Source organism: Manacus vitellinus, unplaced genomic scaffold, assembly GCF_001715985.3.
Source record: "Manacus vitellinus isolate BGI_N305 unplaced genomic scaffold, ASM171598v3 scaffold_0_pilon, whole genome shotgun sequence".
In the NCBI taxonomy this organism is placed as follows: Eukaryota; Metazoa; Chordata; class Aves; order Passeriformes; family Pipridae; genus Manacus; species Manacus vitellinus.
In genome coordinates, this window is record NW_021938789.1 from 22,238,286 (window position 1) to 22,255,245 (window position 16,960).

The 16,960-nt window shown below is 37.3% G+C and overlaps 1 protein-coding gene across 4 annotated transcripts in view; it reads right to left on the bottom strand.

The window, feature by feature from the left end:
* Positions 1–16,960, bottom strand: part of CLOCK (clock circadian regulator) — a 56,404-nt gene that overhangs the window by 28,578 nt on the left and 10,866 nt on the right. For all 4 annotated transcript variants that reach the window (XM_008927451.3, XM_018069278.2, XM_018069293.2 and 1 more), the window contains 4 exons: positions 6,975–7,085; positions 4,574–4,664; positions 2,846–2,905; positions 2,287–2,435 (listed from right to left, as the gene is read on the bottom strand). In XM_008927451.3, coding sequence (XP_008925699.1) covers positions 2,287–2,435; positions 2,846–2,905; positions 4,574–4,620 — 256 coding nt within the window. In that variant the 5' untranslated portion in view covers positions 4,621–4,664; positions 6,975–7,085. The remainder of the gene's footprint in view (positions 1–2,286; positions 2,436–2,845; positions 2,906–4,573; positions 4,665–6,974; positions 7,086–16,960) is intronic.

Below are 16,960 nucleotides of genomic sequence, written 5' to 3' on the forward strand. Positions count from 1 at the left end.
AAATTCTTTGGTATTTACCAATTTTCAAAAATTTCTTGTTTACAAATTCAGAGAAAGATCATTGGCAGCATTCACCAAGAAGAAGCTCCCAGTAATATAATTTCAGTGTGCTTAGCCTGCTGTATTTTCCCAGTGAGAAACAGAATCCACACTGGCCAATAACCAGCTGAGATAGTTCATCTGGAACTATGGCCGGAGTACTAAGCTTGGCTGATGTGGAAATGGTCCAGAAAGAACCAGAAGCAATGCAGTTAATCAAAACCTGGTGGCTAAACACAGGAGGATTTCAACAGTAAAGCAGCTACTCAGTGCTGAACAATTCATTTATTGCTAGGTCACTCTACTTTATTGTAACATATCTAAGCACCTCAGGAGGCAAAATATTATTCTGAACTTTGCCAGCATTTTGTCCAAAACATTTTAATGTAAACCAGTGCAGAGCAATGCCAGTAAGCACTGGCAGGCAGAGCCTTAGTGACCTTAATGTGGTATGTGCTATCACACAGGGTTGCACTCTGTCACACCAAGTGAAGGACAAAAGTGCCATGCCTTAACAGGCATCCATCTCCAGAGCTGCTTTTTGCCTCTTTATCCAAAAAAATAAAAAATAATAATGAAAAAAACAATCTAAGAAAGTACTTTGAAGAAAAAAGTATGACTGGTGCTCCTGGCTGCCTGACACATGTGTTCAGTCTGAATTCTATAGTTTAATCTCAGGAATCATCAACACAAAACAAAGTGATTTTGAAATAACCAATTGTCACAAAGGCCTTAGAACCTAAAGAACTGACTTTTACAGAAAAGGAGCCTTCATGCTGCTTTTCTTTTTGTTACAAGACAAATTTGTCTCAGAAAATTAAAACAATATAATCAATATTTAATTGGCAAAAAATCCCCAAACCTATAGTTCTCACAAAAATTTATACTCCCCTCCCTTTTTATTTAAATGGTTATGTTTACAATTTTAATGGCAATATTCAGTACACATCTGGTGCTAGAGGAACCATAACACTAATGGAAGAGATGCTAGAGCATGCAAAAACATTTCTCATATCTTAAATTGACACATATACTGTAGATAAATGCATAACTATTCATCCACTTAATAGCTTTACTTATTTTATAATGTTATAGTTACTTCTTTTGACTTCTTTCTACTGCTTTCTAGTTAGCATGCATGCTCAGAAATTACCCAAGGAAATTGGTTAACTAGCAAAAGAGTTCATTTTCTTCAATTTTTAATCTTGTTTTTGGCAGTGTGAACCACGAGGTGCCATATTAAGAACAAGTGTAGGAGCAGGAACAGGACTTTTTTTATACACATAATATCTAACAGCCATAAATAAGTGTATGCTTGGTGGAAGAATTTTTTTTGTGACAAAAATAATGACCTGCAACAAACTTCGGTGCAATATATCTGAGTATATCCGACCATCAACTGATGCAAACAACCAGAGCAACAAAACATAGCAAGGATGTTCAAAAATATTGATCATTTTGACATTTCACAAGACCTTTAAAGAACAACACACATACACTCACTAGCTTATACATCAATGGGTATGTCTTGAAATTTACAGTTTCAAATAAAAAGCTGTAAGTATTTATAGATTTTCTGGGGTTTTTTTCCCAGATAAAAGGAAAAAAAGGTAACGCTTCTGGTCTGTACACCCACCACATTTCACTTTCTCTCATCAAACAACCTACTCAGGAACACTTGCTGGAGACCACAATGCCCTATTGCCTTACCATCTTTGTTTAAGTAGCCAGTTGTGCAGGCACCTGACATGAAGAGGGGGAGCATTAATTTCTCTTAGACTAGCTTTTTCAGTGATTTATCTTCTTTATGTAGAATTTAGAGAGACAAACCAACCGTTCAAACCAGGCTTATCTAAATATCAAAATAAGTATTTCCAACAGGTACTTCCAGAGAAATGGATGATCAGTTTTCCTGCGAAGCAAAACTTTGACACTGGCACCAGTGTCTGTCCACAACAAAAAACTCTGAGGTAATTTAATTTCAAAAATAAATGCTTCTCTTTATGAAATGATTTCTTTGACAATTATCGGGAAAAAACAACAGTAGTGGCTTTTGCAAAGTATTAGCAAAAACACAGTTACATCTCTACTACCTAAATTGTGATCTTAAGAATATCTTTCTTCAGGAACTCTCCACATTTTTTTGACAAATTCCTTAAAGGAACTGCAAAATTATTAATATTTTATGTACTAATCATTTAAAAATTTAAGAATTTACAAATATTTTTTACTGTTACAAATAATTACCTTTGTGCTTCCGTAGAAAGTCAATGCTCTTCTGCAGCACAGTGGACTTATCCATTTTCCGAGCATTACCTGGAAGCATGGAACCCAGCTCTTTGATAAGTACATTAAACTGATCTCGACGTTTCTTTTCAGACTTGTTTCTAGACACTCTGAAAAACAAAACAGAAAATGTTTTATAACAACTACGAAACTTTCTTATATAAGAGCTGCATACTATTGCCAGGTTCCTGATGCAAACAGCCACTTAAGGATATCTGCTGTGAGAACTATCACAAAAACACCTACTCTGTATCTCAGACACCATTGTTGAAGAATGGCTTTCTGCTCATGGAGGGGTGCAGCAAAGCTTTTAGAATAAAGCACCCTTTCACAAAACAGAAATAATTGAACCACGGTTAGAAATACACAATGTATCTGAAAAATAACAGTAAAAGAAATGCTGCTGAGTAATATGGTTATTTATAAAATAATCACAATTTTATTATTTAGAAATCAGGCTGGTAGGTTAAAACGTACAAGTATAGGACATTTCTTAGCTTTAAATAACTTAAAAACTTACCTTTTTGCTTTATCTTTGTCATCTTCTTCCACCAGCCCATCAAAAATGCTTCCATCATTTCTGAAAGAAACAAAAAGAAACGCATGTTGGAGTGAAAATTCTCCCCCTTTGAAGTCCAATCACAATGAAGGCGGGAAGGGGAAGAGTACATTATTCATTATCTCCACTACTTCAAGAAACCAAGGCACTGTTTTACTGTGATGTCTCACAACGATCAATAACCTGAAGCTAAATCTGCTATGTCCTGCTTGCAGGACCTTGAATTTCTGACACAACCCAAAAGATTTTCAGACTAATTCTAATGAGAACTTACAGCCCCATGCAAACACTTAATTGAACACAGCTTAATTTTATTTTTTTATTTTCTTGGTTATTTGCATTACCTTACTCTTTTGAAAACATGGGTGAGGACATATATAATTTATTTTTACTTATTGGCAACTTCTATTCTAATTATTGAAAATATTTATAGCAAGAAGGTATATTTTTCTTAAATTCTGAAGTATTATTGTGGAAGAGAGCTAAGGAATGTACTATACTTCGTCCACATATGTAATTCCATAAATATACAATTGATACCAATGTTAAAGAATAGTTATTAATTATATTTGCTTCCTCAAACCAAGCATCACATAACTTTTCCTGAGCTTGATAACTGTCCACCTACTGCTAAAGAGGTGTTAAAATATCAAGCTAAGGTGTTTTTCCTTGAAGATGCCTCAGTAGCCTTCATCCAACACCTTTGCTTCATTTCTTTTTGCTTTGAAAGTCAAGCAAAAGTTTGAAAGCTCTCTGTTTTCCAAAACTGCTGTGTAATGGACTTCCACAGTTTATTTCTCTAACTTCCTCTGCCTGCTTTCAGTCTATTTAGTGCTGTCCACACTGACCTCTGTGTGTCCATCCTTAAATTTCTCATCCTAATGTTTCCTTCCCTTAAGGCAAGTAAACTTCTTTCTAGAAAGCTTACCTCATCTCTCCAATTGATAAATCATCAGCCAATTGTACTGTACATTATGACAAGCAGTGATGTTAGGAAGTAGTTAGTTATTTTGTATGCTACTGCATAAACATCAAGCTTTTAAAAGCAATTCATGTTTTCAAAATGCTGAAGTTCCAGTGAGATGGCACAAAATTTCATTAAAAGAAGCATTTTAAAACTTTTACCCTTTGCTTTTATTTTTCTTCATTTTAATCATGTTTAACCTGCCATAAATTTGATGCAAGTTTCATTTCCTGAAGTCTCGAAAATGGTAATATTAAGAGAATATTAAGGACAGTTGTTCACCTGAGCTGCTAAGAAAGTCTAGCTCAAGGAGTCAAGTAGAAAACATGCCTCATCTATTACTTTTCCCTTGAAATAGGTTAGCAGGTCATTTTACTATCATCTACAGCAACGCTAATCATTTAAATGTATTTGCTCTCCTTAATCAAATTCTGAAGTACTAAAAAAATTAAAAATTCAAGTAAACATTAAAAATCAGCTCAACTTGCAGAGATGTTGTTCCATGGTTGAAAATAAGTAAAGCATTTTAAGATTAACCTCAAACAATTGAAAGCACTATTTCCAATTCTAACAACTACCAAACTAACTTTGTCAAAAATAGCCAAAACCTCACTCTTTCATTTTTTCATAAATTAGCATTTTAATATATTTACCAGAAGAAAAAGACTATTAAAGAAAGCATTGAACAGTAATTCTCCCAAAACTCTCTGCCTCTATTAACATACCTGTCTGCAATGGAGCTCATTTTATGGGTGCTTATGGTAAAAAACATAACACATCACACTTTAGTCTTGTGGTAGACATTTGTACGTCTGCCTATAAGAGAAGAAAAAATATCAATATGTGACTGGGGGAACCAATATGTTCTTCATTACAGTATACCAAAGCCTTCATTTGCTCTATAAGCTGCTCTCAATCTTCCCTTCTTCCAGCCTTCTGCTCTGCCCTCCTACCTTCTCTAATGCAGTCTCCATTACCATCATAACCATCATCTTACATGACAGTGTTCAAGAGAAGATTATTAAGTGTCACAATAAATATGTTTGGACTAAACCAATGCAAAACTTTTTATGACTCTGAATTCAGATATAGCTTTACATTTTTATTTTAACCTTCACCTAAAAGACCCTCATAATTTTGAAGGCTGAACTGATGTGAAATACACTTAGTAATACATTCTATTTAGAAACTGTGCAAACAGAAAAGTATTTGGGACACAGTACTTTAGAGCTGTAATTTATCTCTCACTGTATTTTTTTCTTGAATACATTGTTATAATAGACGTGAAATTATAACAATAAGATATTGATTAGAATATGATCGCCATACTGTGAGACCATTTCTTAAAGCATCTTATTCATTACAGAGTTTCAAGCAGGAAGTTTTTGGTTTTCCAGATGCACATATGATTTTGAATAAAAAATGTGAATGAAATATTAATATTAATATTAAGAGAAGGGATACCAAATTAAAATAAGTATTTAATTCAACAAGTTCCTACTTTTAGGTACCCAAAATTTACAAAATTGCGTGGGTTATGAAAAAGTTAAAGTCAAAGACAAATCAATAGAATTAAACCTTTTTCTTTCATATGGAAAAGTCAGTTGTCAGAGGCTGCTCAAATAGAGCAGAAAGATTATAACATTAGCAATGATTAGGGAACAACTGTGTGCAACAAGTTTTATATGAGCTGAACTTGTGGATTTTCAGGAATTTTTAGTAGGCTACAAACTTACTAGTAAAAAGGCACTGTATTTATTTCAAAGGAGATGATTTTAGTTCCTTAAGTCACTCATGGCTTCTGAGAAGAAAGGATATGTTTGTTTCTGAGAGTACCAAACCCAGTGGAACTTGCAGTGCTAATATCACAAAAAATATGGCAGCAACTGCATGATAGGGAAACTGAGGAAGAAAGCTTATGATTCAACCAAACTGTCTCCGTGTCTACAACAGCCACATGCTGTGCAGATTTGTTTCACAAGACTAGTATTTTTCCCCACAAAGTTTCAAAACTGAGTGCACCAGGAAAGTAAATGGGAGAGCTGTGCTGCAGCACAATCCCCTTCAAGGCACATTGCACGGTGTGCTGGCGTTTTTGCCCAAATACACCACTTCTACAATTAGTAGGTCCAACTTTGTCTTGCCTTTACTCTCCAAAATCCAGTGCTGTGAAGACACACTGACAGCAAAGCATTTCTTCACTCCAATTCTTCAAAATAACAACTGCATCAGCCATACAGACAAATCTAATTCCCCAATTAGTTGACCAAGTAATGGAGTTGCATCATTTGAAAACCAGACAGAAATGGCACTAGGAAAGTAAATTACGAAGTGTTTGAATTTTCATCAGAAGCATACAATGACAGGTTGCTCAGCAGTAAAAACCAACTACCATGACTGGCAGAAAATTAAGTTTAAAATTAAGATAAAAACTATGAACTTGTTTTCTTTTAGCTTACATAGTAAACACTATTACAGTTATGCACTAATTACACTTTCAGCCCTGTGTTACTTTTTATACAAAACTGGTACCTAAAATTATAGAAATCAAGAGTAATACAAAATTCTGTAGGACAAATTATATACTTTCCTTAATCTGCCTAAGAAAAGTACCAGTACAGCTAAATACAGAAAACTTTCATCTATAACATGACATCTTCATTATGCAGAGTTAGAATTTAAAAGTCAGCGTTTTCCCTTTAACAGAGCACTCAATTTCTAGAATTTGACAAAATCATTCATTTGTTACAGTAGATGGATCCTATGTCAGAATGGGCAACTTAGATCAGGTATCCAAGACAAACAGTTAAAAGTACTGAAAGACTACAGGAAATGCACCTGTAGCACATTTGTTTCTCATTTTTCAAGGTCTGACCTTCTGTCTTTGCACTGAAATTTGCAAGAGCCTGAACAGTCTCAGTGCTTATACGTGTTGATGTATAAGTATGCAGAGATAATTCAAAAAAAACCAGTCAAGCTGAAAGTAAACAGTCGATAAAAGGCCGTATCTACTTCTAAAGTTCAAATTAAGTTGAGTTCTGGAGAACAAAACATTGCTACTCAGTCCTTCAGTGTGGATAACTGAAAGCCACAGGAACCTTACCAATTATAAACCCACAATTTTACCTTTTACACTTTGGGACTTGTTAAAGTGTGAGGTTTAGGGATGAAACCTGGTTCCTATGAAGAACAATGTGGAGTTCGATGTATCCTCTTCTGCAGAAATTAAATTCTGAACTGTTGAAAAATAACAAAGGAGAGCTTCAAAATCAATGTTTTAAAATTATCACTTTTTCATTTTTAAAAAAGACAAGTAATTGTTTTAATAAGATCAATCTATAAATGTGATATTCTGTTTATTAAAAGTATCTCAAGTATTTCATCATCTGAATTGACCTTGCTTTAAAGTACTCCCGGATAAGCAGGATATTCTGACACAGTTTCATCTCAGCTTTAAGCCATCACTTTATGCCTAATTTTAGTCTTGATGTCCTTTTCACTTCTGAACTTGGTATCACCCATACCATCTACATCTTCACTTCCACTTGCTACCTTCAAAGTATATCTTTATACCATGATTTAAACACCTTTTTGCTGAAGCTCTTATTAGGGCCTCTTCTGGCTTTCTCAGCTACATCTTCTCCTCTCCATGTCTCCAAAATTGTCACTCTCAGGACTCCAGAATCTGTAGAATGCTGCTGACAACTAGCAAAGTTGCTCAGCTGCATTATTGCTACTCCCTCAAACACAGACATTAACTCTTTTGTTTTCCAAACCCACTCCAAAATCAATTCCAAGAATGTATCCCAAACTTACTTCACAAATACACTTCTTCCACACAAAAACTCAGCACCAACATAAACCATCGCCTACTTCCAGTCTCTTTATACCACTACATTTCATTTATAGTTACTTCCCTCGAATCACGCTACTTCTCACATCTTTAAGCTACATGAAATCAGGGGTTTTTTTCCTCTCATCTTTATCCTGTTTCTATCTGCCTTGCTTAGTCGTCTTAAAATAAAACAAATTCACTATACAATGTACTTGTTTCCACTTCTGAAAAATTTTATTTTAAAGTATATTTAATTCTAAATTCTGCTAAATTCCTAAAAAGGAAACTAGGATCTAAAAACCAAGGTTATGCTACTCTTAAATTCATTGATGACTTTGATGGAAAACAGAATTACCACTTATTTGATTTGAAAAGTTAAATTTCTTCTTCTCCTGCACCTAACAGAGGCTCTTAAGAGGTTAAAATACAGATGGAAGTATTAACATAGGAAGTCAAAAGCACAGCAGAACAATCTGCCAACAGGAGAAAAACAATTACAGCATGATTCAATGAAGCCACCCGTTCTTGTCTGGCCAAATAACCTGCTGGCCCATTGACCTACTTTTTTAGGTGCTTACAGCCTCCTCTCCTATTCTGTTTTGCTCCGTTTGACAAGTGCAAACATTAATATGACAAAGAGTCCCATGGGAGTCTGCAACATGAAACCCGTGTTTTTAAACTGCTTGGAGTAGAACAACTCTGACAACTCTCACCCAGCTCCTAATAGAGTTTTAATATGGAAAATTTTAGATCTTGTCTCTGCAGTATGTAGAGGTGTATTTTTTTAAAATCAAAATTAAACATTTAATATAAATACCACAGAACTTAAGCATAGATCCATATTTGATAATGTCTAAAAAAGGAAGCTTTTACAGATATTTCAAAAAGGGATTTTAAGATGAGGAGAAAAGGAATATGTTTATGTCATAAATGAACATAAGCAAACTTAAACCAGACCAAAAGAGAAGCTAATCACAGTGGAAAAGCTTCTGTAGCCAAAACCAGACAGATCTCTAACTCAGTAGAAATGGCATGTGTGTGAAAGCCAGCAGAAAGGTTAAGACACGCCAGCATTGGCAGTCACAAGTGTTCAAAGGTCACAGTTCTGTCTCCACAACCCATAAGGTTTTTTTAAAAAAATTATTTATGTGTATTTGTCTCTTGATACTGTGTCTTTTGTACACATTCAGTGCATGTTTTCAAACTTTTCTGAAACCAAGAAGGCTAGAAACTTACTATCTTAAAGGAAACTGAGGTCCTCAGTCAAAAATCTTAGCTGCTGCCATGGATATTCAAACTATTACTACAGAACATTGCTTAATCTCTAGCAAAATCACAAAAAATAGCAATACTGCAACTTCTGCACTATGCTGACTTATCACTCACAGAGAGGCAATAAGTTACTGGGTGCCAAGCCATTGCTTGGCCAAAGAAAAAAGGTTCTGAGTAAGTTATAGGGTAAAAAGTCATAATCCAACCTAAGGTAACAGTGAAAAGTTCGCAGCATCCAATAGAAAAATTCCAGTATCTTCTGTCTAATTTTATTGTCAATACTGACATGTGCCTTGCTGAAATTTAATCTTGGAAAGAAATTAAAAGATTGAACAAACCATGAAATTACAGTACAGTCTTGCTCATGACAGATGTCCTGTTAGGACTGGACTGAAAAATGGATGGGACAATGATCCATGCATTTCCTATACTTAATTTTGTATACAGCCAGCAACTGAAACCCCTATGTCACCAGCACTTCACCTCAATGTAACACTGCTAAACATTTTTGAGGAAGAATCAGTATTGTCTTATAGTGTAAAAAATATTTGTACACAAAAGTCTTGATTTACACGAAGATTTATATCAAGACTTATATAAGTAATACTTACATGACTTTGCAGATTACAGCCCTCAGAATTAATGCAAGATAGCTTGTATTATTAAGACAAATAATTTCACACAGCGAATATCCCAGAAAAAATATATGAAACAACAGTTTTCCAACACTACAGTTTCTTCAAACAGAAATAGATCAACTTCTTTAATATAACCTGATCTCTGTGCCATAATCCTATTTTGTCAGGGGAACAAATTAGTTATTATAATCATTGAGGATTAGCTTTAGAGAAGATCTTGTTTAAAGAATCAAAATCACAGCATATCAGTCTATGCTTCCACAGCACCTGATGCCCCGCAGAGCTCTAACAGTAGTAACATACCAGGATAAGAAAGACCAAAAGCAGAAACATCACACTGATCAAACAGCTGAGCCAAAGCCTGACTCACGATGTAAACACAGCACCAAAAGTCCTGCTCATTATAGAGATTCTGAAGATAATTATAAACCTTCTTAATACTCCTTTCCACGAGCTTCTGATAATTTGGATTATGAACTTCTGGGGTTTTACTCTACTAGGACATTATACCATAATTAGGGCAAGCACAGACGCAGCTGTTATCTCATACCCAGAATAGTACATCACTGTCCCTCATATTTTCCATTTTGCTCTTTCCTTCACTGGTTTATCTCCAGCCCAGACATTTTTCCCTTCAGTTTTTTCTTTCTTGGAGGTGGGATAGAGGGGAGGAGAAGGGGAAGAATCTGCTCTGGTTTAGTTCCTTTTCAGTAACCACAGACTTTTGTAGAGAGCAAGAGATCTTTAGACAGGTAAACCATAACCTGCTCTCTAATCATATATAGTTTGGTCTAATATAACAAGCTAGCAGGTTTCAAGATACTTGCTCCTTTGCTTGCAATGGCATATACACCAACAGAAAGCAAATTAGGGTAATGACTGATTAATCCTTTCTTGCTAATCAAAGGCTATCTGTGAAAATATTATGTTTTTAAAATTTACATGTCTCCTTTTTTACCTAAAAAAAAAGGTAAATGAAAGAAAAATATCAGAAGATAGGGTTGAAAGGAATTTCAAGAATTCAGGAATTTCTTCAAACTTTGCAGCTGAACGGGTTATTCTAGCAGCTGGGAATAGTCATATATTGCAATCTCTACCACGTCAACAAATGAGTTTTTGGTCAGTATTTGTGCTGCAGGTGACAAATCCCAGAAACGGTCATTTTCTATAGATAAACACACTATAACAGCAGGTGTACATCTGCTGCTGCTTCACAGGAAAACAGAGGACAGAGCTGCTTCCACCCCAGATGGATCCCAGATGGTTTTTAATAGGAAAATTTGTGAGTGGCCATGAGTAGTTTGCTCTGGCATAACAGCTTGCTTAGGTTCATCACCTCTGTAGGGAGTAGACAAGGACACACCTGTGTGCAATGCAATGAAGAAAGGTCAGTAAGACAAAAGACTGGTGGTGTAGGTTACCATTACGAGAATAACTGATCCAGTCTCAAGTCTGTTCCTGACAAGAATGAAAAACCTGTTAAGAGGCTGTTGCAGTAGTAGTCAGAGATATCACAGATTTACTTGAGTAAATGACATTGGAAAGAGTGCATACTATTTGCCCACAGACCTATTTGTACACAGTCCAAATAGCAGCTAGAAAAGCCTACAGATCACTGTGAGTGGCAGAAAATGTAGAAATCACAGAGGTAAAAAGATGTTCTTAGAAATGGTCACAAAAATGTATCCTTGTCTACTCCCTGCAAAGGTAACAGACCTAAGCAAGCTGCTCAGACAAGCCTGGTCAAAAGTCACTGCAAATAATATCTTCATAGAAACATGGATTATGAGGATTATAGGAAAAAGCAATCCTGTCCTGTATGCTTCATGTATTAGACTGTCCTACCACCAGAAGAAAGTTTTACTCTGTGACTTGGGACTGAACACAGCTTGCAACTTTCATCTATCTCCCAGTTAAAGAAAACATCCCTGCCTACCACGCCTCTGTTCCAGATCATTTGGGCTGATCTCTGCTTTACCAATTGTTCTGTTGCCACTCTTCCACCCTTCTCTGGAGTGCACATCTCCTTCCCCTTGCTCACCACAGAGATGGGCCCACAGTTCCCCTGATACAGTGCAGCTCTCTCGGTTCAGACTGCAGTGAAGATTCATGCAAGAAAGCTGTAAGAAGCCTCAGAATCTTCACCGGGGCTACCGTGATGACACACTGGTAGAGTTTGCAGTCCTGAGGCATACAAGTCAGGCAAGGAGTAAAGTTAGGCCTCTGAACTTTAGGAAAGCAAACTTCAAACTCTTCAAGAAGCTAGTCACTATGACCCCCTTGGAAACTGCCTTCACGAACAAGGGAGTGGAACAGAGCTGGCAGATCTGTACGGGTCTCCATAGAGCACAAGAGATAGCGGTCCCTAGGCACAAGAAATCAGACAAGGAAGGCAAGAGACCAGCATGGCTGAGTAAGGAACTGCTGGTCAAACTAAAGGGCAAGACACACATGCACAAGCAGAGGAAACAAAGATGTATCCTGAGAAGAGTATAGGGACACAGTCTGATTATGTAGGGATGGGGTGAGGAAGGCCACGGCAAAGTTGGAGCACTTGGCAAGTGAAGCAAAGAATAACAAGAACATCTACAGGTGTATTAACCAGAAAAGGAAGGCCAAAGAAGGTGTACCCCTCCCAGTAAACAAGACCCCATCGGCTCTGGCCACATACTGAAGCAGATTTCTGAAACGATATGTTTAAAAGAGCCCACATATCACACAGTTTTAATAAGAACAAAATAATAAAGATTGTATTTAAAAAGTGTGACTCCATGGACCTTTGAAAAGCTAAGGAAGGAACAGTACCCTTGTACAAAGAGGAGCAGGAACCTCTTAACTACATCTGCCACTGCTGGATCTGTAACAGGGAACCATGGTTTAGATTTAAGAATAAGCATTGTGTTTGCACATCTAAAATACAATATGTAGCTCACAATCAAGTCTGGCTTAAAAATACACCTACTGCCTCTTTAAATGGTGCTCAACGCAAAACAAGTACTTCACAACAGGTGTTTAGGTCAAGAAAAGCTAATCGCTAACCTCTTAGTGTTACAATTCAAAACTGAAAACCTTCACCTCTGTAAATCTCCATTTTCTTTAATGACATTCTGGGAAGACGCAACCTGCAGTCAGCCAGCTCAAGAGCAGATCCTAAATTAATGCTCACTGTGCTCAGGAAAGAAGTGCAATAGACAGTGTAGAATCTGCAGAGTCTGCTATTCTCTCTCATAGGAGACATCTAAACTTGGTACATTTTACAATGAACAAATAAAACCCCAGCTTCCTCATTCCAGCCTCTTAAATGGAACTGAGAAGGTAGACAGTTGACAAGTTTTTTTCTGAAATTCAAAAGGAGAAAAAATACCACATACACACAGACTCAAAAGTTTAAATTCCCACTGAATATTATAATTATCCCATAAAATTATCTACTACACACGAATCACTTATTTTCTACAGAATAAAGTTACCAGACAATAAGAAAAAATATCTTCACTTAACGATTTCTCAATATTAACTGAAATTTAAAGAAAAACCTTCAAAATAGGGTACCAAGATATCTATCCTGGACTTAACACCACTTTTTAAATTATTCATCCAATTAAAATGTGCATATTTATGAAATTAAGCATTAGCAATTTTAGGTGTTTTGTCTCAGATACAGATGGTAGTTTAAACAACAATTTTTCTACAGTAGTTTGTCACATTTTCATCAGAGCATAAATATTACCAAAAATACTAATAAATCCAATCAGAGAGGAAAAATTTATTAAACCCTTTATTACTACACTGAAAATATACACAAAAATTCATGAAAAAATGAGACAGATCAAAGAGTTAAGCATTGTTTTTCCTCTGCCCCAATGATAAGAGGAAAGAATGACTAGATACAGAAAGTAAACTAATTTTTGAAAACTGTCCTGGAGAAAATCCTTCATCAAATTCAACAGACATAATTATTACACATTCAAAGCAAGATAGCACCAAGGAAATTCTTCTTCCATTCCACGTAAAATTTCTGTTTGGTGCTGATATAAATGCATATTTAAATTTAGAAAATGAGACTTTACAATTATTATTACTGCAATAACACTCAGCTACCTATCTCAATTAATCTTGCAGAAAAACATGAACCTACATGTTAGGTGAGCACTTCAACTGCCAGACCTTCAGTATGCATAGGTATCTTGTGAAGTGAGAAAGGTAGGTAAAAAGCAGGTTTTGAAATTCACACAAATGAGTCTTTCCAAAATTCTATCCTAGACCAGAAAAAAACACTGAGGTCCTTCTCAGTCATCTTTTCTCTAGGCTGAATAGGCCCAGCTGTGTCAGCCTTTCCATGTAAGAGGAAGAGATGAGGGATGCTCTAGCCCCCTAATCATCTTTGTTGCCTTCTGCTGGACCTGCTCCAGGAGCTCCATGTCTCTATTGTCCTGAGGAGCCCAGAACTGGACATAACACTCCAGATATGACCTCACCAGGGCTGAGTAGAGGGGCAGGATCACCTCCCTCAACCTGCTGGCAATGCTCTTCGTAATGTACCCCATTTGATAGCATTGGCCTTGGCCATCAGGGCCACTGCTGGCTCATGAACATGTTGTTGTCCACCAGGACCCCCAGGTCGTCTCCACAGAGCTGCTTTCCAGCAGGTCAGCCCCCAGCCTGTACTGGTGCATAGGGTTATCCTTCCCTAAGTGCAAGACCCTGCATTTGCCTTTGCTGACAGACGGTTTTCTGCCCATCTCTCCAACTTGTCGAGGTCCTTCTGAAGGGCTGCACAGCCCTTTGGGGTATTGGTCACTCCTCCCAGTTTTGTGTCATCAGCAAATTTGCTGAGAAGGCATCTGCCTCTTCATCCAAGTCATTGATGGATGGGCCCAGTATGGAACCTTGGGGGACACCACTTGTGAACAGGTCTCCAGCTAGACCCTGTGTCACTGACTCTCTGGGATCTGCCATTCGGCCAGTTCTCAATCCACCTCACTGTCCACTCATCCAGTCCACACTTCCTGAGAGACAGTGCCGAAAGCCTTGCTGAAGTCAAGGGAGACAATATCCACTGCTCTCCCCTTATCCATATCGGTAGCTGTTTGAACTTAAAAAGCAATCAGGTTGGTCAAGCATGATTTACCTTTAGCACCCACGCTCCTCATCACCTTCTTGTCATCCATGTGAATAGAGATGGCCTCCAGAATGAGATGCTCCAGTACCTTTCTAGGGATTGTGGTGAGGTTCAACTGGCCAGTAGTTCCCCAGCTCCTCCTTCTTGCCCTTTTTGAAGACCAGGGTGACATTTGCTTTCTTCCAGTCCTCAGGCACCCCTCCTGATCACTCTGACCTCTCAAAGATGATCATAAACAGCGTCAGCTATGGTGTCCTCCAGCTCTCTCAGCACTCGTGGATGCATCCCATCAGGACCCTTGGACTTGTGGATGTCAGGTTTACCTAGGAGTTCTCTAACTCAATTCTCCTTGACCAAGGGAAAGTTTTCCTTCCAACATTCCTATATCCTGGTCTCCTGAATCAGAGATTTCAGCGGGCTGGTCTTGTCAGCAAAGACTAATGCAAAGAAGGCATTCATAGTCTCCACCTTCTCTGCATCCTCTGTTACCAGGGTCCCCTTTCCATTTAATAATGGACACTCATTATCCTACGTTCTTCTTTTGCTACTGATGTATTTAAAGAAGCCCTTCTTGTTGTCCTTGATATCCTTGATCAGATTTAATTCCAGTTGACCCTTGGCCTTCTTTGTCTCATTTCTACTTTGACAGCCTCTCTAGATTAACTCCAAGTGGTCTGACCCTGCTTCCATCTCCTGTGTATTTCCAGCTTATACTTGAATAATGACAGGAGTTCTTTTTTCATTCATGCAGGTCTCTTGCTCCCTTTGCCCAATATCTTGCTCATTGGGATGCATCATTCTTGAGACTTGAGGAAGTCATGCTTAAACATCAACAAGCTCTCTTGGACCCCTGTTCTCACAGGATTCTTTCAAGAAGATCCCTGAAGAGGCAAAAGTTAGCTTTCCTGAAGTCCATAGTTGTAATCCTACTTGCTGCCTTACTTTGTCCTCGCCCTTTACAGCCTATATAGGATATAGTTTATGAGATTTAAATCAATTTTTCTTGATTTATAATTCACCTTACCTTTCAAGGAACAACCAATTATTTTATATCATCAACTTATTCCTTTAAGATACCATTATCTAGCACATCCAGAAACATCTTACCACTTCTCAGTTATGCCGTCATGGTGGAGGGGTCAACGGGAAAATGCAAGAGGGGTCAGAGGGAAAGTGGCACACCGTGACAGACAACTCAATGAAATGAACTCAAGGAGGGGGGGGGGGTTGTTTGTTTGGTTTATAATAGGAGACAAAGACTTATTCCTAACTCATGGTCAGGGTACTTACCTAGAATATGGGAGAAATAGACTAAGTTCTTCCTCTGAATTAGTCCGCAGATGAAGAATTACCACATGAAAGATAGCAAGAGCAGTACATACAAAGACCACACAGGAACTACATGGCTACAAGATACCAGGCACTTCATGTCCTAAAAGTTACTTATATTTGTAAGCACTTTTAACAAACTCCTTGGTCAAGCTGAAAGTTTTTGTAATGTTAGCCTTTGATCATTACTCTGACCGCTCATTTTCACATCCATATTAAATTCCTCCTCTTCTTCTAGCATTAGTATCTGTGACCAGCCAACACAGCCTAAAATTGATCCAGTCCAAAACTAACTCAAATGTTGTTTCATTCAGCTAAATCAACTACATTTGTTTCACTATATGGCTGCTCAAAAGCTGTTTTGGCACAGGGGAAGGGGAAGCAGTGAATCACCAGGTTAGATATCTTTTGGCAACACTGCCATTTCATGCTGACCTATACTATGTGTCAAATTACCACCAGCAAAGAAAATTAGGAAAAGTGAGATTCAAATTTGTGCTCAAAGAAATGAGCATTGTAGCTACTACTTGAGAAGTCTGCTTCATACTTAAATGAAACATCTTTACTCTCCTATGCACCGCTGCATCTCATGCGGCAATCCATGACAAATTAAAATTCTGGACATAATGGGGCTTATTTTTAGACACCAATCCAGACTCATGGATCAGCCTCTGGAAATGAAAACAAATCCAGAACTCAGTCTTAAGAGTCAATGGGAATCTCAAGCAAAATGTAGAGCGTAGGAGTATATGTAACTGATGTGTTGCTCAGTTATCAACTTATCTACCAAACAGCTTGTTAATTAGCAGGAACTGGGACTGTTTTAGGATGATACTCAGTACAGATACTAGGTAATTTAGGTATTCACTTAAATTAATAATATGAAAATAAGAAAATTAGATGAATGATTTATACC